Source organism: Peromyscus californicus, unplaced genomic scaffold (assembly GCF_007827085.1).
Source record: "Peromyscus californicus insignis strain IS unplaced genomic scaffold, ASM782708v3 Scaffold_5__1_contigs__length_169319896, whole genome shotgun sequence".
Taxonomy (NCBI): domain Eukaryota; kingdom Metazoa; phylum Chordata; class Mammalia; order Rodentia; family Cricetidae; genus Peromyscus; species Peromyscus californicus.
In genome coordinates, this window is record NW_026294573.1 from 27573349 (window position 1) to 27599568 (window position 26220).

At 43.2% G+C, this 26220-nt stretch overlaps 1 protein-coding gene and 1 long non-coding RNA gene across 4 annotated transcripts; one reads left to right on the forward strand and one right to left on the reverse strand.

The window, feature by feature from the left end:
• Positions 1 to 4877: 4877 nt before the first annotated feature.
• LOC128097307 (uncharacterized) lies at positions 4878 to 10375 on the reverse strand. The gene is made up of 2 exons (XR_008213836.1): positions 9323 to 10375; positions 4878 to 7934 (listed from the first exon to the last, which is right to left on the reverse strand). It is a non-coding gene; the product is annotated as an uncharacterized LOC128097307 (long non-coding RNA).
• Zmym1 (zinc finger MYM-type containing 1) lies at positions 9177 to 26220 on the forward strand. 3 transcript variants are annotated; one of them, XM_052717711.1, is made up of 7 exons: positions 9177 to 9451; positions 14456 to 14705; positions 18283 to 18457; positions 21282 to 21432; positions 22059 to 22193; positions 22331 to 22368; positions 23769 to 26220. In XM_052717711.1, the coding sequence occupies exons 2-7, from the start codon at positions 14491 to 14493 to the stop codon at positions 26061 to 26063; spliced, it is 3009 nt and encodes a 1002-aa protein (XP_052573671.1). In that variant the 5' UTR covers positions 9177 to 9451; positions 14456 to 14490; the 3' UTR covers positions 26064 to 26220. The 3 variants fall into 3 exon arrangements, with proteins under 3 accessions (XP_052573671.1, XP_052573669.1, XP_052573670.1); XM_052717709.1 differs by lacking the exon at positions 9177 to 9451 and having other exon boundaries at positions 12443 to 14705; XM_052717710.1 differs by lacking the exons at positions 9177 to 9451; positions 22059 to 22193 and having other exon boundaries at positions 12443 to 14705.

Sequence of the window (26220 nt, forward strand, 5' to 3'; positions counted from 1 at the left end):
GAGTTGCAGGACAGCCAGGGCTGTTACACAAAGAAACGCTGTCTTTAAAAAAAAAAAAGGATTATTCCATAACAGGCTAATAAAGCCTTTCTGTTCTTTAAACCCATGTCGGAGTAGTCTTCTCTGGAGGATACCTCACACTAGCTCCAGAGCCATGCCTGTCTGCCTGCTACTATGCTCTCCACCACCATGATCAAGACACTCTGTGTCCTGGTTACTTTTCTATTGCTGCGATAAGACACCATGAACAAAGCAACGTGGGGAGGAAAGGGTTTATTGGTTCATCGTTGAAGGAAATCAAGACAGGAACTCAACCAGGACAGGAACCTGGAGCCAGGACAGGAACTCAAGCCGGGAAGGAACCTGAGGTGGAAGCTGATGCAGAGGCCATGGAGGAGTGCCACTTACTGACTTGCTACCCATGGCTTGCTCAGTCTGCTGGCTTGTAGAACCCAGGACCACCATCTCAGGGATGGCACCATCCATAGTGGACTGGGCCCTTCCCCATTGATCACTAATTAAGAAAATGTCCTGCAGGATTGCCTATAACCAATCTTTTTTTTCGAGACTGGGTTTCTCTGTGTAGCTTTGCACCTTTCCTGGAACTCACTTGGTAGCCCAGGCTGGCCTCGAACTCACAGAGATCCGCCTGGCTCTGCCTCCCGAGTGCTGGGATTAAAGGCGTGCGCCACCACTGCCCGGCTATAACCCAATCTTATGGAGACATTTTCTTAATTGAGTCTCCCTCCTTTCAGATGACTTTAACTTATGTCAAATTGACATAAAACTAACCAACTCACAGCCGGGCGGTGGTGGCGCACGCCTTTAATCCCAGCACTTGGGAGGCGGAGCCAGGTGGATCTCTGTGAGTTCGAGGCCAGCCTGGGTTACCAAGTGAGTTCCAGGAAAAGGCACAAAGCTACACAGAGAAACCCTGTCTCGAAAAACCAAAAAAAAAAAAAAAAAAAAAAACTAACCAACTCACAATATGTGCCATCAATCCCAGATTCAGTGTTTTTGAAGAAATCAGGGAGGCCATAGTGGAGAAATGAAGTCTTTGCCATTCAGCACCACATCAGAAAACAGGCCTGTCATGGCGAGGGCTGATTCTTTACCTGATGAAAGTTCAGATTTCAGGAACCTTCTGAGTCTTATGCATTATGCCTATCTACTCCTGGAACATATCTCATGGAAAGGGAAGGGCCCTGGAGAGGGTAGGAAAGCATCCAGACCTACCTCCTCTAGCCTCCTCTTGGTTTGAGTAAGAATGGCCTCCATAGGCTCATATATTTGAATGCTTAGTCACCAGTGAATGGCACTATTTTCAAGGATTAGAGAAGGATTAGGAGTTATGGCCTTGGAGGAAGTATGTCATTGAGGGTGGCTTTGAGGTTTCAAAAGCCCATGCCAAGCCCAATCTCTCTCTCTCTCTCTCTCTCCCTCCCTCCCTCCCTCCCTCCCTCCCTCCCTCCCTCTCTCTCTCTCTCTCTCTCTCTCTCTCTCTCTGTATCTCTCTCTGTCCCTCTCTCTGCTTGTGGATCAGGATGTAGCTCTCAGCTACTGTTCCAGTGCCGTGCCTGCTGCCACACTCCCTGCCATGATGATAACAGATTAAGCCTCTGAAACTGTAAGCCAGTCCCCAGTTAAATGTTTTCCTTTATAAGAGTTGCTTTTGGTCATGGTGTCTCTTCACAGCAACAAAACACTGACTAAAACAGATGGCTTTCATTCTAAAGCTGATCATTTCCCACTGTCTGCCTGCGTCCAGCGTTCCTCCCTGGTCAGAAGAACTCTGCCTGGGCCTCTCTCCTCATACTCCTCTTCCTTTCCAGCTTATTGATCTGGGCCTTAGAGCCCTCTCTCACTCAGCTACATTGGCCTTACTGGCTCAGGGAGTAATTAGGCATTTAATTATTTCGTTTTTCTCACAGGCAGGCTGAGCATTCTCCTTTCAAGGCTGGTTAGCCAATTCCAAGAGCAAGCATCACCACAGATCATGCAGCCTGGGGCAATGGATAAGGTTTGATTAGGGTGAGGGATGTTTAGAACATTTGTTTTGTTATTGTTGTTGTTAGTGATGGTAGATCATTTAGAGGTCTGTGTTCAGAGGGTGCTGGTTAGAAGCAAATCAGAACACACGTGGGGAGCTATTGAGTCGATCCGTCAGGTTCTTTTCCTGTATAGACTCTATGAGGGCGTCGGGTCCCCTGGAACTGGTTACAGCAGTTGTGAGCTGTCATGTGGGTGCTGGGAATTGAACCGTGGTCCTTTGGAAGAGCAGCCAGTGCTCTTAACTGCTGAGCTATCTTTCTGGCCCCCTCAGGTTCTTTTCAAATTAGTAAGTGATAAACCTAGAACTTAGGTTCGGACATCATATGGAGACAAATCTTAACTTGCTCTTCTGAGTTCTCCTGACTGTGTTTGTTCCTAATAACAACCACTTTACCCGCAGTTCACCCAAGGGCAGGACACTCAACATCCTTAAGACCCAAAGTCGAGTCTCTATCCCCCGTGTTCCCCATTGCTGCTCTTACACAAAAATTCATTCTCAGGGGCTGGAGAATGTAGCTCAGTCATTAAAGTCCCTGGAGCACAAGCATGAGCATCTAAGTTCCCAAGCACCCACATAAAAGCCAAGTGTGATGGCACATGCCTCTAAATCTAGTACTGGGGGCTGGAGCAGAAACAGGCAGATCTCCAGAGTTCATTGGTCCATCAGTGTAGCCAAGTGATGAGCTCTAGGTTCAGTAAGAGACCCTGTCTCAAAAAAAAAAAAAAACAACAATAACAAAACCTGTAGATGGAAGTTTCTCTGTGTCCCACCCGGTTCCACAGCCGCTTGGTCCCAAGTAAATACACAGAGGCTTGTATTAATTACAAACTTATGACCTATGGCTCAGCCTTCTTGCTAGCTAGCTCTTTAATCTTAAATTAACCCATTTCTATTCATCTATGTGTTGCCACATAGCCGTGGCATTACCAGTCTGCTGGCATCTTGTTGCTCCTTGGGCAGCGGGCTGGCATCTCCTCTGACCCCATCTTTCTTCTCTCTCTATCCCTCTTGGATTTCCCACATGGCTCCATTCTTCCCTGCCATAGGCCAATGCAGCTTTATTTGTTAACCAATAGGAACAACACATATTCACAGCATACAGAAAGATATCCCACAGCAAAAACCCAAGGTAGTCGGTGATAGAGGAAGGTACACCTGATGTTGAACTCTGGCCTCCATATACACACACGTACATGCACCCACTGTGATAGCTAACAAGGTTCCAAGTCGGTTACAATGCTTTAAGTTAATTACTATGTTTAAGAGATCTCTGAAATAAAAATGTCTCTAGCCTGTGAAAGCTGTACCCTGTCAGTCAGCTTGCCCAAGAACAGATGACTTCCTAGGGTGTTAAGGGTTCTGTTCTTGTAATTGCTTAGTCCTGTAAAATTTTAACAAAACTGCTGTTCATGCAAGGTAACTGTCATAACGCTAACTGCTGGTTCTGCTTCTGTAAACAGCTTGCTTGCTTGCTTGCTTGCTTGCTTGCTTGCTTGCTTAAGATAGCCAAGGCATCTGCAAGACCTCTGCTGTAGCTTAAGCCCCTGCTTACATGTAGACAGGATATGTGCTAACACAAACCCAGAATGTAACCTGGTTTTTGAATTTATAAACCCCTGACTAATGACTAATGTGACTCAGGACTACACCTTGAGAACCTGAATCTCAGGTGGAATCCTGGCACCAGTATCTGAATAAAACTTCTTCTTTGTTAAAAACTCATTTGTGGTCTGTTACTCGAACCCACAAGAGTCTCTTAAAGGATCTTAGGAATTTATTAAGATATAAAACGGGGGTAATACACTAACAAATACAGAATGGAATAAACACCGCCTCTTATCCATCTGTTGTCCTCTGTTCTGCACAAGGGTGATGGGAACCAACTGCAAGCTGTTCTACACCACCTGACCCAGTCCTCACTACCCAAGAGAGAGTGAATGTGTCCCCTCCTCAGTTTTAACTGGTCACATACCCAGAAAGGGCCATGCCTCTTAGGCCAGATAGCCCAAAGGTCATTGGTTGAATGGAATGAATTCCCACAACACTGGTCAGACTGGTGAATATCTGAACAACCTGAGACCCATCTGTTATTTAAGTGGCACCATTTACCATGCGAGAAAAGCCACAAGGTACAACAAAGCCCACTGTACGAGTTTATTAAGGGGAGGAAATAGAAGGGGGTGCTTAGGCCTATGAAAAGATCATGCAGGAAGAGAGGGGAGGGTAAGTGGAACCCACTTTTATAGATTCCCCCCTCCCCACACATGCACATATGGGCTATGCCACACATGCACATAGATTATCTGATCAAGCTGCGTGTAAATTACATGATCAGGCAGTGCGCAGATTATGTAGGGTGTAAGGCCCTGGGATGACTAAGCATCCTTGCCAACTCATGCTCAGTCATGGGAGAATGGCTAGGAATTCTAACATTCCAGTCTCTGTTTTTATAAAAAATGTCAGGTGAACAGGAATGGGGGCACTGTGTCTCCCAAAATCGCTACCAGCTTACTTGGTAGGCACTGGTTAACTCTTGGGGATAGGGAAGGGGGCTTTTGAGGAAACCAGATATCCTGAAGTAGTGGATTGTCCTCCGCTGCTTTGGGAATCGTCCATCATCTTCCAATCTTCCACCACTTTGGGCTCTGTGACTGGGTCTGACAAGGTGCTGTTCAGGTGGATTCAAGCTGGCTCTGGAGCTTGGGAGAATTTTTAAACATATTAAGAAGCAGCCACAGGGAACTTAAAATCTTGAGCTGGTAGCCATGATATTATAATGTTTAGTACTCTGCTATCAGCATTTTATTGGTTAGTGTTGAAGAGAGAGAGAGAGAGAGAGAGAGAGAGAGAGAGAGAGAGAGAGAGAGAGAGAGAGAGAGAGAGAGACCTGGAACATGCTTTTAATTTTCACTTGAGATAAGCCTTCTCTAAGACAAACCTCAAGACACTTGTTTTCTTTATTAGTTTAGCATCCAGGAAACACAAGTGATCAATTGCTAAGGGTATTTAACAGTAATAGATTGTTATATTAAAGTCTATTTTTTTGCAGAGTCCAGACTGTAAGAAATAAAGAAGCTGGGCATGATAGCACACAATTTTAGTCCCAGCACTTGGGAAGCAGAGGCAGGTGGATTTCTGAGTTCAAGACCAGGACAGCCAGGGCTACACAGAGAAACCCTGTCTCAAAAAAAAAAAAAAAAATAGAAATTAAGTTGGAGCTGGGCTGGGAGCTTCCTCTCTGGAGGAAGGTACCCATGAGGCTAGGCCTCATGGTACTGGAAAGTACTGTGCAGACTTCAGAGGAGGAATTGTCATCAATACTGTTACAAGACATAATTCCTATGTAAAACAAAACCAACCAGCCAGGGAAGATGAACCCTCCATGATAGCAAGTCTGTTATGAGGGTAGCCAAGTGCTTTCTGATTGGATTTGATTTCTACTCCACAAAAAAGAACTTCTGTCTAGTCCTGAAAACCCCCTCAAAAGCCTGTGACTGGGGAGATCATAAACCCTGGAGAGAAAACCACTGCTTTTGTATTGCTAAATTAAGATGATGCTGCTGGGTGGTGGTGGTGCACACCTTTAGTCCTAGCACTCAGGAGGAGGAGGAAGAGGCAGGCAGATCTCCAAGTTCAAGGCCAGCATTGTCTACAAAGTGAGTTCCCTGTGAAAGATAGTACCTTCAATCCTTGCCCATGGTCAAGCCTAGGAGATCGGCTGGAGGGTGATCTTTGTTTTATGTCCCCATGCCACAAGGTGCACAGGGGCAGTCAGCTGACCAGTGTCCCTCTTGGTGGCACTTCAGAGAGGGAGGGAGAAAGTGTTCTGGTTAATTCTTTTCTTTTTTTTAATCAATTTGACACAAGCTAGGATTATCTGGAAAATGGAAACTCAGTTGAGAAAATCCCTGCAACAAGATGGCCTGGAGGTAAGTCTATAGGACATTTTCTTGATTGATGATATGATGGATGTGGGAGGACCCAATCCAGAGGGGGTTGGTGCCAACACCCCCCACACCTGCATGGTCCTGAGTTGTATCAGAAAGCAGACTGAACACACCATAGGGAGCAAGTCAGTAAGCAGTGGTCTTACAGGGCTTCTAGGCACAAGGAGGCTTATCTATAGAAACTCAACTCAAACTACTTGTCATGGGAGGGGCGGTGGTGGCGCACGCCTTTAATCTCAGCACTCGGAAGGCAGAGGCATGTGGATCTCTGCAAGTTCAGGCCAGCCTGGTCTACAGAGCGAGTTCCAGGACAGCCAGGGCTACACAGAGAAACCTTGCCTCAAAAACAAACAAACAAACAAAACCAAAAAGTACATGTCACTTCTTCCAAGAAGATGAATTCTAGTGATAGGCTACTTGTATTATCTTAAGGGCCTAGGAATGGATCTGTGTGGTTTCAGTTCAGTCATACAGGTAGCACAGAGGTCATTTGGGCTATTAGCCACCTCTGGTCCTGGTTGAGGGAGCCTGGGGGGGATCACCTGGCCATACAGATAATGCAAAGGTCCTGCTTGTGGGAGCTTGGGATGGCCTGGCCCTTCAAATAACCAGATAAACAGGATATTAATCACCTCTATTCCCATTTCCAGCCTTCTGGGTGGAAAAACAGGTTCTGTATCTTTTCCCCTGAAAAGACAACCCTGCAATTTTAACATTCCTGGAGCATGAGGACCCTTTGTGCTCCCAACAGAGGGAGCTTATGTAAGTGGATAAAGCAAATTCCAGAAGCCCTAGGTCACTGCCTTGCCAGGAGTGAGCCACCTCCCTACTAGTTGTTGCCACTGTTATTGGTTGCCCACCAGAACAGGACAATAGTAAGACCCTGTTTCTTAAGAGGCTACCTTGACTGTAAGAAATAAACCCTGTCTAAAAAAAAGAACAGAACATGGAGATGATGCTGTTGTGCGACAAAACTTTTCCTGGGGAGGCATAGCACACACATCTACTCACCCGTCGGGAGCCCACACAGACCAAAGTACTGTTGTTGGGGGGTTTTGCTCTTTTTGAGAGGCCCACCATCCAGCTCCCAAATAAATCACACATGGAGACTTATTATTACTTATGAATGCCTTAGTTTGGCTTAGTTTATAGCAGCTTTCAGTATCTTAAATTATCCCATCTACCTTTTGCCTCTAGGCTTTTCCTATTCTCATAACTTCTGATATCTTACTCTTACTCCATGGCTTGCTGTGTAGCTGGGTGGCTGGCCCCTGGAGCCTCCTTCTCTAGCTTCTAATTCTTAAATCAGATCCCCCAGTTTTCTCCTATATATTCTCTCTGCTTGCCAGCCCCACCTATCCTTTCTCCTGCCTTGCTATTGGCCAGTTCTTTATTAAACAATCAGGTGTTTTACACAGGCACAGTAACACAGCTTCACAGAGTTAAACAAATGCAACATAAACAAAAGTAACACACCTTAAAATATTCTACTACAAAGTACAGATACCACCAAAGTTTAACTTGTTGAACCAATGAGTTTGATTGGGATTATTTACAGAAATCTCCACCTTTAAGAGGGGGGGGGGGGCATGGTGGGGCCCAACTCTAATCCCAGCACTTGGGAGGTAGAGGATGACAGATCTCTGAGTTCAAGGCCAGCCTGGTCTACAGAGTGAGATCCAGGACACCAGGGTTACACAGGGAAACCCTGTCTGGAGGGGGAAAAAAAGAAGAGAAAAGAAGAAAGAGAGAAAGAAAGAAAGGAAGAAAGAAAGAAAGAAAGAGGGAGAGGGAGAGAGAGAGAGAGAGAGGTGGGGAGGAAGGGAGGAAAAGTAGAGCAAGGATGGGCTGTGGTGGCCCTTGACTTTAGTCTCAGGCACTCAGGAGGCAGGAACAGGCAGATTTCTGTGAGTTCTAGTCTACACAGTGAGACTCTGTACCAAAAGAAAAAAGACAAAAGATAGAAAGAAAGAAATTATGGTCAAAGATAAGATTGAATAAATTATTAAACTTTTTATTTTTCTTTTACTATTATGACTAGGAATAATCAAAATTATCTACCCCTATACTTTTTTGAGACAGGGTCATTATACTTCCTTCCTTTTCATCATCCTCTTTCTGCTAAGCCATCTCACTAGACATCCCCCACTCCCCACCCCACACAAAAGGTTTCTCTATATAACAGTCCTGGGTGACCTGGAACTCACTCTGTAGTCCAGGCTGGCCTCGAACTCCCAGAGATCTGCCTGCCTCTGCCTCCTAAATGCTGGGAATTAAAGGCGTGTGCCACCACCATCCGGCCCCTTATTTCTTTTTTTTTTTTTTTTTTTTTTTTTTTTGGTTTTTTCAAGACAGGGTTTCTCTGTGTAGCTTTGCGCCTTTCCTGGAACTCACTTGGTAGTCCAGGCTGGCCTCGAACTCACAGAGATCCACCTGCCTCTGCCTCCCGAGTGCTGGGATTAAAGGCGTGCGCCACCACCGCCCGGCCCCTTATTTCTTTAGCTATAGCCTCTGTCCCTACTTTCTCGTTTCTCTTTTCCTGAACCTGTATTTACAACCATGTTTTTTAAGTTGTAACTCAAAAGCTGAGTCACTAATGTCATTAGCCTTTACATTTAAAACATTTTTATTTATGCATGCATGTATGTATGTATTTGTTTATTTATTGTGTTTGTGTGCTTATTGTGGAGATCAGAAGACAATTTGCGGGAGTCGGTTCTCTTCTTCCATTCAGTGGTTTCTGGTGACAGTGACGTGAACTTGGCTAGTCAGACTTGGTAGTGAGCGCCTTAATAGACTGTCATCTCCTTGCCCCGCTCCCATCCCCTGCTTTTATTTTATTTATTTATTATTATTTTATTGGTTCGGTAGGGTTTGTAAACAAGGCTGGCTTTGAACTTTTGAACCTCATGCTCCCATCCCCAACTGTTGAAATTACAGGCCTGTGCCCTCAACTCCTGATTTGCTCACTCAAGGACCCAAATATGCCCGGTGTGGTGACACATACGCCTTTAATCCCAGCACTCCCGCGGCAGAGGCAGGAGGATCTCTGTGAGTGTGAGGTCAGCCTGGTCTGCCGGCATAGTGAGTTCCCGGACAGCCATGGCAACATAGTGAAGACCCTGTCTCAAAATAAATAAATAAATAAAAATTGTAGGCAGCTAGAAGTTAGTTCAAAGACAGCCTAGGAATGAAACCTCTTGCCCCGCCCTGTCCACCTCCCCTGCTTCGGACAGGCCTCCCCCCCATCAGAAGGGCTGCGCTGCGCATGCTCAGCCGCAAAGGCCTCCGGGAGAGGGGCGGGGCCGGCGGGGCTATTTACCCTGCAAACTAGTGCGGAGCTTCCCGCCGCTGGGCTGGAGAGGAGTTGTCCAGCTTCGTGGAGCGCCTCAGGCCGGCTTTTCCAGAGAAAGGCGGCATTTCTCCGGTCCCGAGGAGGGGGATGCGACAGGTAGGACGCCCACAGTGTTGGGGGAAGTTGTGACCCCGGCTTCCAGGGTCCTGATACTCTGGTCCCTGGGCGGTGACTGAGTTCGGTGCCTTTGGTCTCTTTTCTGCTTCTTTCGATAACTGTCTTCCGGTTACACCTGTGGCTCTTTCCATTAAGCAGTGGTTTTTTTTTTACCAATTTAAAACAAAAAACTGGGCGTGGTGGCGCTTGCTTTTAATCCTAGCACTCTATAGAGGCAGAGGGATCTCTGTGAGTTCGAGGCCAGCCAGTGCCACATAATGAAATCTAGTTTCAAAAAAAAAAAAAAAGCATTGAGCTGGAGAGATGGCTCAGCGGCTAAGAGCCCTGGCTGTGCCCCGCGTGGGTGTCGCGCGTCTTTAATCCCAGTACTCAGGAGGCAGGCAGGGTTAGGCGGATCTCGTGAGTTCGAGGCCAGCCTCATCTTCAAAGCGAGTTCCAGGATTAAAAAAAAAAAAAGCACTGGCTGCTCTTTCGGAAGACCGGGGTTCAATTCCTAGCACCCACATGGACACTCCCAGTTATCTGTAACTCCAGTTCCAGGACATCTGACACTCTCAGACATACATGCAGGCAGGTTAAAACACCAATGAACATAAAATAAAAATAAATTACATATTCAAAAACAACACGAATTTGCCCTCGCTCCTGAGGCTGAGGCAGAGGATCGAGAGTTCGAGGCCAGGTTGGATTATGTAGCCCCAAACAACGAAAAAAACGAGAACAAGGTTCGGATTGAATGCCGGTGGTGAAGGTGCAGTGTTTTTAATGTAGAGGTTTGAGGGTAGCTTGGAGTAGTGTTTCCAAATGAGAATTTTATTAGCTTTCTTGGAGTACAGTGTCAGCATTCTTTTCTCTTTTTCTGTTTTAGTTGCTTTGTTTGCTTGTTTAATCCTTTTTTTTTTTTTTTTTTTTTTGAGACAGAGACTCATTGCGCAACTCTGCTGCTCTAGAACCTGCTTTCCTGTTTGCTGGTGGAGCAAGTTTATAACTGGAGCCTCAGGCAGCACACAGGTCTAGGCATGTCTCCCTTGTGCTTGGTTTATGAGGGTTTGGAATGGAACCCAGGGCTTTTGTACATGCTAGGCAAGCATTCTGCCAAGTGAGCTACATTCCCCAGCCCTGGTAACAAGAACTGTTTTACACTTTGCCCTTGTAATCCTTAGACTTGTTCCCCTTGCTACAGTAGTTTTATCTGTAGGGTTATGTGAATGAAATTGGCAAATCAGTGCTAGTTGTGGTTGTGCATACTTTTAATCCTAGCAGGGAGGCAGAGGCAGTTGGATCTCTTGAGTTTTTGAGGCCCAGCCTTGTCTACAGAGCTAGTTCTAGGACACCCAGGGCTACACAGAGAAACCCTGTGTCAAAAAAAGAAATTTGCAATCCAAAATTCAAAAAAGATTGGTACAAACTTACAATCACTCCAGTCAATACAAGGAGTTTTAACTATATTAACCCAGGTATCAGGAATAGCTGTTTTTGTGTTACTATTACACAAGTTAATGCTTTGGAGGTACCTAATTATTTAATACTTAATGTATAATACAGTTAAGTATATCTCATAATTTTATTATTTTTGTTTTCAAGCGGAATCTTGCCATATAGCTCAGTCTAGTCTCCAACTAGGAAATCCTCCAGTCTCAGCCTCTTGAGTGCTGGAATGATAGGCATGAACCACTACACTCAACAGTTTTATTACCTTTTTTTCTTACCAACGTGACAAGACTGTTTTTCCTGGGGAAGACACAGCACACATACTCACCCCAGCTAAGCATCCCACAACAGACCAAAGTATGGCTGCCGCCAAAGTCCAGCTTGGTGAGCCAGTGGGTTGCATTGGGGTTACTTGCAGGAATGTGGGTGAGGGGTTACTTACAGGAGCAGAAAAGACAGCAGCAGCACAGCCAAAGTTCATTCCACGGTGGGTGACAGCTCACGGGGTGGAGCCTGTAGCGCGCTGCGGGCAGCTCAGCAGATGAGGCGGCGGCGGCGGCGGCGGCGGCCTTTCCAGATGACTCACTTGTTCGAGATGTTTGGGCCGCTGGTCTGATCTCAGTCTTATTTGCAGCGTGGCTTGTCTGAGAGAGTGACACTCAGTCCCCTTTATTGTTTACTCTGGGATGCAGGGGCCTAGTGTATCTAGTCAGTTTGGGGGACTTCCTGAAGCTATTTTTAGTTATTTACCTTCTGGTTTAGGGAGCTTCCCTGCTGGAGGAAATGTTTCGGTCTTGAGGAAACTGATACCCAACACATGTCTAGGTTCTTGTTTAACTTTTAATTTTGATAAAGTCTCCTCACAGTGGCTTCCAGCTCACTTATGTCTGCCCAGGTAGCCTTTAGCTTTGTGTTCTTCCTGTGTCCACACTCAGCTAGTATGTACCGTCATATCCAGCTGCTCTAGGTTCTTTATACTGTAGAGTTACCTTGCAGCTTTACAAATCTCTCCTAGAATTTTGGTCCACAGCTTCACTTAGGGAAAGTTGAGTTAGTCTTTCAGTAAGCCTGTTACATCTTTCCATTGATTTAGAGCTTCCTTAATTTCCCTTAGCAGTGTTTTGACTTTGGTTCAGAAGACTTGGCAATCTTTCATTAGATTTATTTCTATATTTGGTGTTTGCTACCTCCCCCAATGGTGGGATCAAACACAGTGCTCTACCACTGAACTATACCTATAGCATCCTATACTTGATGAATATAATGTCATAGAAAATAGTTATATTTGCCTTTTATATTCCTAGTGCAAAGAAATAAAATTAGTTTTTTTGTTTTGTTTTGTTTTCCAGAGCTGAGGATCAATCAAACCCAGGGCTTCTATCCCCAATCCCTAAAAATTTTAATATTGACCTTGTTAAATTTATAGATTGCTTTTAGCTTTCTGTATACACAATCACAAAATCTATGAATAGTGACAAATTTACGTTAGTCTTTTTTTCTTGTTTTTTTTTTTTTTTTGGTTTTTCGAGACAGGGTTTCTCTGTGTAGCTTTGCGCCTTTCCTGGGATTCACTTGGTAGCCCAGGCTGGCCTCCTGAGTGCTGGGATTAAAGGCGTGCGCCACCACCGCCCGGCTTTTTTCTTGTTTTATGTATCGACTAAAATCTGTAGTACAAAAATGAAATGGTAGCTTCAAAGTGGTGGCACACACCCTTAGTCCCAGCACTTGGGAGGCCGAGGCAGTCGGATCTCTGAGTTTGAGGCTAGCCTGAGCTACAGAGTAAGTTCCAGGACAGCCAGGACTACACAGAGAAACCCTGTCTCAAAAAAGAGGAGGGGGAAAAAAAAATGAAATGGTAAGAGAAATTTTGTTTGGTTGTGTTGGTTTTTGTTGTTTTGGGGGTTTTGTTTTGTTTTAAAGGTCTCCCTAAGTAGCTCAGACTAACCTGGGACTCAACGCAGCCAACATAGACCTTGAATTCACAGTGATGCTTCACCTCTGCCTCCCACATACTGAGATTACACCTGTGAGCCACCAAACCTAGAAAGAAGTTCTAAAATACCAACTTACTTTCTTTTGTTCTTTTATTCTTTTTTGAGACAGGATCTCACTTTGTAGACTAGGACTCACAGAGATCCACCTGCCTCTGCCTCCCAATTGCTGGTAATAAAGGTGTGTTCTACCACCACTGTCTAGCTAAAATAATTTTTTTTTTTTTTAAAGATTTATTTATTTATTATGTATACAGCATGTTTGCCTGCAGGCCAGAAGAGGGCACCGGATCTCATTACAGATGGTTGCGAGCCACCATGTGGTTGCTGGGAATTGAACTCAGGACCTCTGGAAGGGCAGTCAGTGCTCTTAACCTCTGAGCCATCTCTCCAGCCCCTAAAATAATTTTTTTTTAATTGGGGAATAATGAGTGGAAGGAAAGAAACCAGCATTGGTTCTGTGAGAAAACCTTAATGGCAAGTTGTCTAAAGACACCTTTGTTGCTCCACAAAATTGCCTTTTTAAAAAACACTCAAAAAAGAAAAAGCCAGACATGCTAGTGCATGCCTTTTGTCCCAGTTTTCAGAGATCTCTGAATTCCAGAACAACCTGGTACATAGTGAGGCCCTGTCTCAAAACAAACAAACATGGGGCTACGGCGATGGCTCAGTGGTTAAGAGCACTGACTGCCATTCCAGGGGACCTGGGTTCAAGTCCCAGCGCCCACATGGCTGTCTGTAACTCCAGTTGCAGGGAATCTGACACCTTCACATAGACATACATGCAGGCAAAACACCAGTGTACATAAAATAAAATAAACAAATAGTTATTTAAGGCTATGGTGGCACGAGTCTTTAATCCCAGCACCTGGGAAGCAGAGGCAATGGGATCGAGGCCAGCCTGGTCTGCAGAGTGAGTTCCAGAACAGCCAGGGCTGTTACACAGAGAAAACAAACACATAACAACAGTAACTTGGAGTTCAGTCCCCTTATACAAATCTCTGAGCAGACTTTGGCTCAATTTGTCGTTTTCTGTTGAATTGGCCAGCTGCCTTGAAGACATTCTATGCATATTTTCAATTCTCTATTCTCAGAGTATTGTCAAACCCAACAACCCAAAATTTAGGAGAAAAGAAACTCTACATTTTCAGACAGTGGTAGTAGAATTAATAATAACTTTTCTTGATCAATAAAATAGCTGATTTAGTCTATCTACCTTATTTTTTGGAGTTTGTTTGTTTGTTTGTTTGTTTTGTTTTGTTTTTGGGGTTTTTTTTTATTTTGTTTTTTTGTTTCTCTTCATAGCCCTGGCTGTCCTGGAACTTGCTCTGTAGACCAGGCTGGCCTTTCGTTCACAGAGATCCTCCTGCCTCTACCTCTTGAGTGCTGGGATTAACGGTGTGCACCACCACTGCCCCAGCTAGTCTGTCTACTTTCTAAATTGCATTTGAATGTCATGCTATTGTGGGTTGGGTTTCATGTCCAGAAGTAACCTCTCAAGTAAGCGGGTGCATACGGATGTAAATGAAAACAGTATTTTCTTCCTACCTTGTTTCTAAAGCTCTACAGGTGACTACTGGCTCTCAGCTCTCACTCATGTCATCTGGCATGAACAAAATGCTTCCTGCAGTCCCAGCCACAGCTGTCCAGCTTTCCTGTCATGGCTGTAAAAGAGTTCTTCAGGAGGGACAGACTGCTTATCAGAAGAAAGGTTCTGCTGAGCTTTTCTGCTCCACACTGTGCATCAGGAAATACACGTCATCTGCCATCTCCCCAGCTCCTGTCAAGAGGATGTGCTTCAACTGCTCAAGGTATGAATTCTGAATTATGTCTCTTATTTTGCTTCATGGGGCTTTTTAGAGTCTTGGTCATAATTTTATATATTTTCATCTTCTCTGAAGATGTGTCACCTTAGTTAGTGAGAAGAGTTTGCTCCTGTTTCCAGTTCCTTTAATAGAGCACTCAGAAGTAGTTTGGGTGGTTGTTGAGAAGTTAACAGAAATTACATGGAAGGGTGGAGAAGCATGGAGAACTTCCTTGTTAGCATGTGATTGTTTTCAGTGCTCAGAATGTGGATGTACTATGTTATCTACGGGTTTTTTTTTTTTTTTTTTTGAGTCAGAGACTCCACTCTCAAGATTATTTTCTCATGTTTGCTGCCAAGTCCCTTAGAGTTTTTGTTGTTTAAGACAGGGTCTTACTAGGTAGCCTTTGGCTAGCCTGGGCTCACTGTGTAGAGCAGACTGGACTTGAACTCACAAAGATTCTCCTGCCCCTGCTTTCCAAGTGCTGGGACTACAGGTATGTGCTGCAGCCACACTGGGCTGCCTGCACTGACATCAGCACACACAGACCCTCTGTATAGGATCGCTCCAGTGTTCTCTTTTGTTCAGGTCCTGTCTCCTGCAACTCTGCTTAACTTTGTCTTGCTTTTTCTTTTCCCTCTTTTTTTTTTTTAAGGCTTGTTTATTTTATTTATTTGTTTGTTTATTTTGGCTTTTTTTTTTTTTTTTTTGGTTTTTTGAGACAGGGTTTCTCTGTGTAGCTTTGCGCCTCTCCTGGAACTCACGTGGTAGCCCAGGCTGGCCTCGAACTCACAGAGATCCACCTGGCTCTGCCTCCCCAGTGCTGGGATTAAAGGCACATGTACCACCACCGCCCGGCTTATTTTGGCTTTTTATGACAGAGTTTCTCTGTGGTAGCCCTGGCTATCCTGGAATTTTGTGGACCAGGCTGGCCTCGAACTCACAGAGATCCGCCTGGCTCTGCCTCCCCAGTGCTGGGATTAAAGGCACATGTACCACCACCCGGCTGTAAGTTGTTCTTTTAAGGTGTAACAACAAGCTATGAGCAAAAACAGGAGACAACTTTGGCTTCCCCTGGAGTGAGTGTGTGTGTGTGTGTGTGTGTGTGTGTGTGTGTGTGTGTGTGTGTGTGTGTTGTTATTTATTACAAATTGTAGATCGGTTGAAAGATGATAATTATGCTTAGACTGGAAGAGGCCATCATTATTTATAGTAATAACCTATGTTTTTATTGAGACTTTTTAGATTTATTTAATTTTGTATGTTTGAGTGTTCTGCCTGCATGTATGTATGTGCAACACATGCCTGCCTGATGCCTGGGGAAATCAGAATAAGACATTAGATTCCCTGGAGCTGTAGTTATGAATAGTTGTGAACCAACATGTGAGTGCTGGGATGAGCTCAGGTACTCTGGAAGAACAACCAGTGTTCACTGAGCCTTCTCTCTAGCTCCCTTGAGATTTTTTAAATTTCACTTTTTTTTTTTTTTTTTTTTTTTCTTCTTCCTTTGAGACAGGGTTTCCTGGCTGTCCTGGAAGTCACTCTGTAGACCAGACTGTCCTGGTACAGAAAAAGATCCTCTGCCTCTGCCTCTGCCTCTGCCTCTGCCTCTGCCTCCTGAGTGCTGGAATTAGGGGCGAGCACCACCCCTGCCAGCTGTAGTCCCAAAACTTTAGGTCACTTTTAAAGCTTCTTTTTTTAGCAATGATTTATTAATCATTTAAGTAATACTTAATTTTTCTACTTAATAAAGCAAAGTGAAGGATAACTTTGAAGATGACATTTAAAATACTATCACAAAGAGGAGACTTGTTATTGAAAACTACTAAGATATGTCTTAACCATCATTTCCAGCTGGGTGGTGGTGGTACACACCTTTAATTCCAGCACTCAGGAGGCAGAGGCAGGTAGATCTCTGAGTTCGAGGCCAGCCTGGTCTAAGAGTGAGTTCCAGGACAGCCAGGACTGTTTCACAGAGAACACTGTCTCAGGAGAAAAAAAATAATAATAATTTCCGCACTTCAGTATTAGAAACAAAAAGAAATTCTAAACATAGTCAATCTAATCCAAAATAGGTTTATTCACTAATGTTTAATTTATTTATACCAGCCAGTTCACACCTGTACTCAAGTTATTTTTAGTTAATTATAAGGGTCTTTCTAACATAGTTATCTTTTTTCTTTTCTTTTTGAATTTTAAACTTTATTATATTTAAAAAAATTCACACACCAAAATTAACCAAACCCAAAGACTGTACAACTCAGTGAACTTGTATACAGTTAGAGTAACAGTTGAAAAAATGGAAGCTGTGGAACTTCCCACTGGGTTTTATAGTTTTACTGTCAGATATATTTTTATACACTTATCTACTACGAAAAATAGAAAATCCAGACAGAATTAAAACCAGAAAGTGCTTTAAAAATCACCACTAATTTCTTCAGAAAAGCCTTCAAGTATTAAGAATTGATCAAGCTCGAGGTGGCAGGTACAGGTTTTCTAAAATTTCTAATTTTTACTTCAAAGCTTGATGGTAAATACTGTGAGTTATTTTCCTTGGAATGGCAGGCTTTCTTCACTTTTAAGGAAACAGCTGCCTGATGTCCACTTCTGGACAACAGTTTAACATTGATTCAAACGAAAATGGGATTCATGAGAAAGACGGCTAAGGTTGTAACTCAGATTTCCTATATAGACCTTGTCTTGAGACAGTAATCGACCACTGATAGACAGCACTTTATGTCCCATTTTGTCACTGCGCTGGTTAGTTTTCTGTCAGCTTGACACAGCTAGGGTCACGGGGAAGAAGGAACTTCAGTTGAGAAAATGCCTCCATCAGATTGGCCTGTAGACAAGGGCATTTTCTTGCTCAGTGATTGATGTGGGAGGGCTCATCCTGCTGTGGGTGGCAGCACCCTTGGGCAGGTAGTCCTGTGTTGTCTAAGAAAGGCGAATGAGCAGACTATGGACAGCAAGGCAGTAAGCTGCGTCCCTCTGTGGGCCCTGACTTCCTTCAGTGATGGGTTATGACCTGAGAGTTGTAAACTGAGTTAAATCCTTTCCTCTGCCAGTTGCTTTTGGTGGTGGTCTCTATCACAGCCGTAGAAGCAAACTAGGACAGTCACAGTGTTTTCCAAGTTTATTTTTTGTGTGTGTGGATGTTTTGTCTGTGTACCAATTGTACGCATTGCCCCTGGAATCCAGAAGAGGGCACTGGATCTTCTGAAACAGGAATTACAGACAGTTGTAAGCTGCCATATGAGTGATGGGGATTACAAGGTTCCAATTAAAATAACTTGAAAATGTTGTTTTATTAACATCCTTAATTTCTGAAACTAAATTGGCTTATTTTGTTTTACAGTACATGCATGACGGAAGGATCCCAAGAGCTCACTGCCCAACCAGCGTAGCCCACACAGTGACTCTAGCTCCCAGTTCAGGGAGAGCCTGGGTCAGGGCAATCTAGAGAGCAAGAGGGAAGACACCCAATATCCTGCTCTGGGCCCCTCATGTGCACACACAGAAACTCATAAGTTACTTCATACATTTATCATCCTATTAACAGGCATTTGTTGTTTGTTTTTAGAGACATTTTAGATCTGAAGGATATGAAGAATGTCCAGTTGGAGGACAGTAACTGTAACGAAGACTTTTGTAGCCAGTCTTGCCTTTCATCATATGAAGAAAAAAGAAAGTCATTTATTACCATGTGTACTGACAGCACTTTTAGTAAGTGCAGCGTGTGTCAGAAGACATCTACCGTAAGTTTCAGTTACTTACTCTTAACGTTTGGAAGAATTCTAGGGTTTCTGCTTAAATGTCATTTGTTACTGTTGTTTTAGTCTTCGCAGTAATGCCTGCTCTTCAGATTTTCATTGCGCTACCAGTTTCATTGTGAATTGATGTAAGAACTGTGGAGCGTACTGTTACATGATCTCTAATCTGTCTCCATACGTGAATAGTGCGAAGAATTCTAATGCAGAGAAGCAGTGAGCAGGAAGAGCTGCTAGTCCCTCTCTCAGTTAGTCTGTGTGTTTGGTATCATTGGGGAAATAGTTGATTGGTAGTTGATGAAAATGAAAAAGACGGTTGTCAGTTCCTGTAGGAGAACCTTCGGGTGCTTCTGAGAACAGAGAGGCTAGCCATGGTGTGATGGGCCGAGAGGAACACAGTTACTAGTCTGATTCCTGTCTGTGAAGTGGGACTAATACGTATCTTGATTGTTATGTGATGCTTTGTGATCTAGTAATACATAATCCCAGTATTTGAGGGACAGAGGCAGGTGGATCTTTTCAAGCTTATCAAGTTCCAGGTCAGACATAGTGAAACCCTGTCTTTAAAAAAAAAAAAAGGCAGGTGGTGGTGGCGCATGTCTTTAATACCAGCACTTGGAAGGCAGAGAGGTAGGTGGATCTCTGAGTTCAAGGCCAGCCTGGACTACAGAGCGAGTTCTAGGATAGCCAGGAATATACAGAGAGATACTGTCTTGAAAAAGCAGAGGGAATTAAACCCATGTGGGCGGTACAGATGAAAAACGATGACAGGTGTATTCCTCACCTGCAGAAGGACTTCCCCTTCTGGGGAATGGCTGGGACAGTCTCATTCTAATCATAATAGGGAAACAGTTCATGGGTGGTTAAGTGACCCATGGAAGTGTGGTCCCTGTTATTTTTAGAAGGGAATTATTTCAATATGGAATAAGACTGCTAAGAAAAAAAAAAAAAAACACTCAAGTTACATTTCAGTCAAGTGCTTAGCCTAACTCCCAATACAATTAAGAATATAAAACGCACCTGGCGGTGGTGGCGCACGCCTTTAATCCCAGCACTTGGGAGACAGAGGCAGGTGGATTTCTGTGAGTTCGAGGCCAGCCTGGTCTACGAAGTGAGTTCCAGGAAAGGCGCCAAGCTACACAGAGAAACCCTGTCTCGAAAAACAAAACAAAACAAGAACATAAAACGCGCCAGGTGGTGGCGGCATATGGGAGGCAGGCAGGTGTGAGTTTGAGGCCAGCCTGGTCTACAGAGTGAGTTCCAGAACAGTCGGACTACACAGAGAAACCCTGTCTCAAAATAAATGAATAAATAAATAAAACTCATACTGAGTAAATCAAACTATCAAGACATGGAGCTCTCCAAAGTCTCCTTTGGAGAGCACAGTTAAGTGTGCCCATCTCTTCCTGTCTGGATGGCTTTGTCAGTGAAGCTGGTGCCCTCAGTCTCTCGGTCTGCTGAGTGCTGCCTTAAGAATGAATGCGTCTCTGAGAGCTGCAAGTGTAGCTCAGTGGTAGAGTTTTTGCTTAGCATGAATAAGACCCTGTGTTCAACCCCCAGAAGGGGTCCTTTTCAGAAGCATTTGACGTGGTTTTTTTTGTTTTGTTTTGTTTTGGGGGGTTTTTTTTTTTTTTTTTTTTTTTTGGTTTTTCGAGACAGAGTTTCTCTGTAGCTTGGACTAGCTCTGTAGACCAGGCTGGCCTCGAACTCACAGAGATCCACTGCCTCTGCCTCCCATGCTAAGATTAAAAGTGTATGCTTTTAGCCCGGCATGGTGGCGCACGCCTTTAATCTCAGCACTCGGGAGGCAGAGCCAGGCGGATCTCTCTGAGTTTGAGGCCAGCCTGATCTACAAAGCGAGATCCAGGACAGCCAGGGCTGTTACACAGAGAAACCCTGTCTTGAAAAACAAACAAACAAAAAAAGTGTATGCCTTCATGCCTTGCTATGCTTAGGATTCTTTTTTTTTTTTCTTTTACTTATTTACTTATTTGTTTGTTTGTTATTTTGGTGTTTTCAAAACAAGGTTTTTCTGTGTAACAGTCCTGACTGTCCTGGAACTCGCTCTGTAGACCAAGCTGGCCTCGAACTCAGAGATCTGCCTGCCTCTGCCTCCCGAGTGCTACAGTTAAGGCTGGCATATGTTTGTGATTCTTTACCATGGAGTTGACCTAGAACAGTGGTTCTCAGCCTGTGGTCATGATCCTTTAAGGGTCACATATCAGATACTCTACATATCAGAAATTTACATTATGATTCAAAACAGTAGCAAAATTACAGTTACGAAGTAACAACGAAATAATTTCATGGTTGGGGGTCTCCATAACATGAGGAACCATATTAAAGGGTCTCAGCATTAGGAAGATTGGGAACCACTGGCCTGGAGACAGTTACTGCCTCAGTATCTCATAGTAGATATTAAGTACCCTAACCCTGGTTGAAGGCTTTCCTGAGCATGTTCAAGGATGATGTACTAAGGAAGAGAAACTATAATTAAACATGTGTTTTTATTCAGTTGGCTTTAGCTGCCTGGGATAATAGACCTCTTTTGTGACTGCCCTTTTCATTGCATATGCGTTATTACTGTTACTATTGCTGTTAAATGATAGGATAGTCTTCTGATAAACTGTATCAGATTGCTTCATTTTGTTATTGCAGCCTCCACTCTCTTCTCATTTCTAAGGATGTATAAAAAAAATTATTATTGTTTGTACTATTTCAGCTAAAAGCAGTTACAGTAGGTATGCTTAGTGTTTTTAGCATTGCATATGTTATACCAGAAATATGAATATTATTTTTAATCTCTAAACAGAAACCACCCAGACTGCTTAGATCTTTTCCCTGCCAAACACTGAAACTCTCAGATGAGATGATTGTGATTACTAATGACTTGGGGAACATAGAGGTTTTCTGCTCTCTTTGTTTTTCTTCATACAACAGTGCTGTGATGGAATCTTCGACAGGTAATACCCAGCAACACCAAAATTGTACTAAGTACTGGGAGACAGAGACACGCTTTGCTTTTCATTTATAACTGATTAATTTCCATATTAGAGTGACTTAAAATTCCAAATGAGTGCTGGAGAGGTGGCTTAGCAGTTAGGAATGGTTGCTGCTCAATCACGAAGACCCAAGTTGAGATCCCAGCACCCATGTAGCAACATTCACCTAACAAATAAAATAATATTTATTGAAAAAAGAAAAAAAAGTACGTCGGGCAGTGATGGCACACACCATTAATCTCAGCGCTCAGGAGGCAGAGGCAAAAGGATTTCTGAGTTCAAGGCCAGCCTGGTATACAGAACAAGTTCCAGGATAGCCAGGGCTACACAGAGAGACCCTGTCTCCAAAAAACATAAAACAAAAACAAACAAAACAAAAGATCTAAACAGCCTGGTAATGGAGCTCAATTGTCAGAGTACTTGCTGTATTCCATGCCCGCTACTGCATAAGGGATCATGGTGCCCTGGAACTGCCTGGTGGGCAAGCATTCTCCCACTGATTTATAACCCTCAGCACAAAAACACTATTAAACAGTGCTTTGGTTTCTGCCTGGATTATAACAAGGATTTTTGTTTATTTTTGTCAGTAAATGTTTCCACACTACACAGTGCTTCAAAAGAGAATCTTTCTCCAAGGGAATATCCAATTCCAGTTATAAGCAATATAATGTCATTAGTAAATGATCATGTTGACCTGCTCATGAACACTGATCTCTTACAAGGTAAACAGACATTAGACATAAACAATGTTTTGTCATATTGTTGAATCTGTCTGTCTGTTTCCTGATATGAAATAAGCTGCATGAGCTTTTGGTCCTGTTGAAGTATCAAATCTTGAATACATGCTTTATTTCAATAGGTTCCCGTTCTTCTGTACCTACAGATGTCATTGTAGATGTAAGTATTATCCTGATTTTGTTCAATTTTAAAAAGGTGTGTGTGTGTGTGTGTGTGTGTGTGTGTGTGTGTGTGTGTGTGTGTGTGTGTTTTCATACGTAGATAGTTGTTTGTTTATTGAGACAGGGTTTTTGGCCGGCCTTGAACTCAGAGATCCACCTTCCTCTGCCTCCCAAGTGCTGGGATTAAAGGCCTATGCCACCACCACCCAGCTCTTTTATAAGATTATTTTTAAATTTACTTAGTGATATGTTTTGTTTTGTTTTGTTTTGAGACGGGGTTTCTCTATGTAACAGCCCTAATTGTCCTGAAACTCACTTTATAAACTAGGCTCACCCCAAACTCACAGAGAACCACCTGCTCTGCCTCCCAAATCCTGGGGTTGAAGGCGTGCGCCACCGTGACCAGCTATTGATATGTTTTTATACACATACATATGCTACAAAGTATTGTAGCTGGCTTAGCAGTTAAGAGCACTGCCTGTTTCCTTTAGAAGACCTGGTTCAGTTCCTAGCCACCCATATGGCAGCCCATAACCATCTGTAACTCCAGTTCCAGGGTCTCCAAGAAGCATTTTGCCTCTGCAAGTAACAGGCTAAAATAAAAACTAATTTTAAAGTTTTGTTACGTTTTCCTCTGGGTTTTTCTTTTTTCTTTTTCTTTCTTTCTTTTTTTTTTTGTTTGTTTGTTTGTTTTTCCACACAGGGTTTCTCTGTGTAGTTTTGGTGCCTGTCCTGGATCTCACTCTGTAGACCAGGCTGGCCTTGAACTCACAACAATCTGCCTGGCTCTGCCTACCGAGTGCTGGGATTAAAGGCGTGTGCCACCACTGCCTGGCTTTCTTTTCTTTCTTTCTTTTTTTTTTTTTTTTAATTTTAAGACAAGATCTCACTGTGTAACTCTGGCTGGCCTTAAACTCACAGAGATCTGCATGTCTCTGCCTGTAGAGTGCTGGCATTAAAGGTTAGTGCCACCATGCCTAGCTTCCTTTTGAGTAAATACTTCTAATCATCTGAGTAATAAATAAAAAATAAAAAATAATTTTGAACACACCTTTAATCCCAGCACTTGGGAGGCAGAGGCAGGCAGATCTCTGTGAGTTTGAGGTCAGCCTGGCCTACAGTGTGAGCTTCAGGACAGCCAGGGCTGCTGCACAGAGAAACCCTGTCTTGAAAAACCAAAAAAAAAAAAAAAAATTCTGTAGTTATATACCTAGAGCTCCTTTAAACATTTAATGCTGAATCTACATGGTGAATAATAGTTAATGGTTGTTAATGTCTCCCTTAGAGAAGCTTATGCTACAACGTATTCGTTTTCCTGTATTACTACAGTTGATGTGTTCGGTATTTTTATTATTTGAAAACTACTAAACCAGTGTTACTTTGTCATATCATCTTAAGAACTCACCCAGCGAACCCAGTAGTGGTATTGGGGACCACGTGGGACAGCCAAGCCTTCTCCCGTTGCCGTTGGTGCCCTTGGAGGACACAGCTGGTCCCAGTGTGGAAGCACAGAACAGCAGTGTGTCACACCAGCCCCACAGCATGGAATCTGTGAAAGTAAATGATGGACCACGTCATACAAAATCTTCATCCACAGTGCAAAGAGTCAAGAAAGAACCACAAAACAGTAGAAAACCTTGGCGCTCAGCTTTTCCGCATTTGAACACCAGTCCTAAGAACGACGTTGCGTTCTGCTATTCTTGCCACTTTTTCTACCAGAAAAATTTTAGCTGCTGGAGAGAATCATTTGCAGCCCAAGGAACTGCTGACTGGGAGAAAATGCTAGAAAAATTCAAGAAGCATGAAGAAAGTGAAGTACATTTAAAGTCTCTGCAGTTCTGGAGACAGTACCAGTTTCTGGATGAAGTTCCACATGGTGCTTCGTCTGTTTATTCAGAACATGTTGAGGGAAATAGGAAGTACCTAAAACTCATCATTGAAAACATCTTATTTCTTGGAAAACAGTGTTTGCTCCTAAAAGGAAATGACCAGTCTATTTCATCCATTAATAAAGGCAATTTTTTGGAATTACTAGAAATTAGAGCAAGAGATAAAGGAGGAGAAATGTTTCAGCTTATGAGTTCACATGTTGACTTCTATTGTAGTACACAAGTCCAGGAGGAGATTATTGAAGTAATAAAGGCTGAAATTTTGGAAGACATTGTGAGTGAGATCAATATCTCCTCAGCTTTTTCAATAATATGTGAGGAGACAACTGATTGTGCCACTAAAGGACAGCTTGCAGTGTGTGTGAGGTACCCACAAAAATCCTCAAGTGCAGTCCTCGTTAAAGAGAGGTTCCTGGGGTTTGTTACTGCTGAGGAGATGACTGCAGCCCATGTCCACAGACACATCAGAGCTTACTTGCAGCAGCTCGGAATTGATTTTAATAAGCTATGTGGTCAAGCCTATGATAGTGCCACGGATTTGAGGGTCAAGTTTAATGAAGTTGTAACAGAATTCAAGAAGGAAGAGCCAAGAGCTTTGTATGTACATTGTCATGCACATTTTTTTGAATTAGCGGTCATTCGTTTTTGTAAAGAAGTAAAAGAACTCCGAAGTACACTAAATACTCTCAGTTCTTTGCTCAACACTATTCGTGCGTCGGGAGAAATGTTGGCAATTTTGCAAACCAGATGTAAGCTAAGTCAGAATAAAACTTGTAAAAAACACACGTCACAGTCGTGCTGGACAGCCCACGAGCACTTGTTACTGTCTGTGATGGAGTGTCTCCCAGAGGTCGTGGAGACGCTGCACTCGATGACTCGCCGTTACTCAGGCACAGCCGTGGCTGACGAACTCAGTGATTTGCTGGCGGTGGTTACCAAGTTTGAATTTATATTTTGTCTGAGATTTCTTTATCGAGTACTCAGTATTACAGGAATTCTTTCTAGAGAGTTTCAAAGTGAAACTGTAGACATCTTTTCTTTGTTTTCAAAAATAGAAGCAATTTTGAAATGTTTCTCTTCTGAAAGGAATGACAAGTATTTCAAGTCTATCTGGGATGGAGCAAATGAAATATGTAAAGAAATAACCCGTAAGGGTTTTAAAGTTGAAAAACCCTCTTTTCAAAAAAGAAGAAGAATTCAGAAAACAGTAGATCCTGGCAACTCAGAGTGCATGTTTTTTCCTACTTCAGCAAATGAACAATATAAAGTTAAGATTTATTACCAAGGTTTGGATACTGTATTAAAAAATTTAAAGTTATGTTTTTCAGAATTTGACTACTGTAAAATGAAACAAATTTCGGAGCTGTTATTTAAATGGAATGAACCATTAAATGAAGCAGCAGCGAAACAGATTGAAGAATTCTATAAGCTCGATGCAGACATTATCCCTGAACTTAGATTTTACCAGCAGTATGCAAATCTCAACTTCTTCACAGATTATGGTTCCTTAAACTTCGTTGACCTTGGCTGTTTATTTAGTCAGCATGGTCTCCACAGTAATATTCCAGGTATCTCGAAATTGTTGCATGTTGCTTTATCTTGGCCAATTACTTCAACCAACAACGAAAAGTCTTTTTCCACACTGCCTCATCTTAAAACGTACTTACTTCGCACACTGGGACAAGAGAAACTTACAGGCCTGGCTCTGATGGCTGTTGAGCAAGAACTGGTAAATAAATTGATGGAGCCTGAAAGACTTAGTGGGATTGTGGAAAAGTTTATTAGTCAAATGAAAGCTACATGAGACTTACAACTTTAGCTGGGCGGTGGTGGCGCACGCCTTTAATCCCAGCACTCAGGAGGCAGAGCCAGGCGGATGTCTGTGAGTTCGAGGCCAGCCTGGTCTACAGAGCAAGATCCAGGACAGGCACCAAAACTACACGGAGAAACCCTGTCTAAAA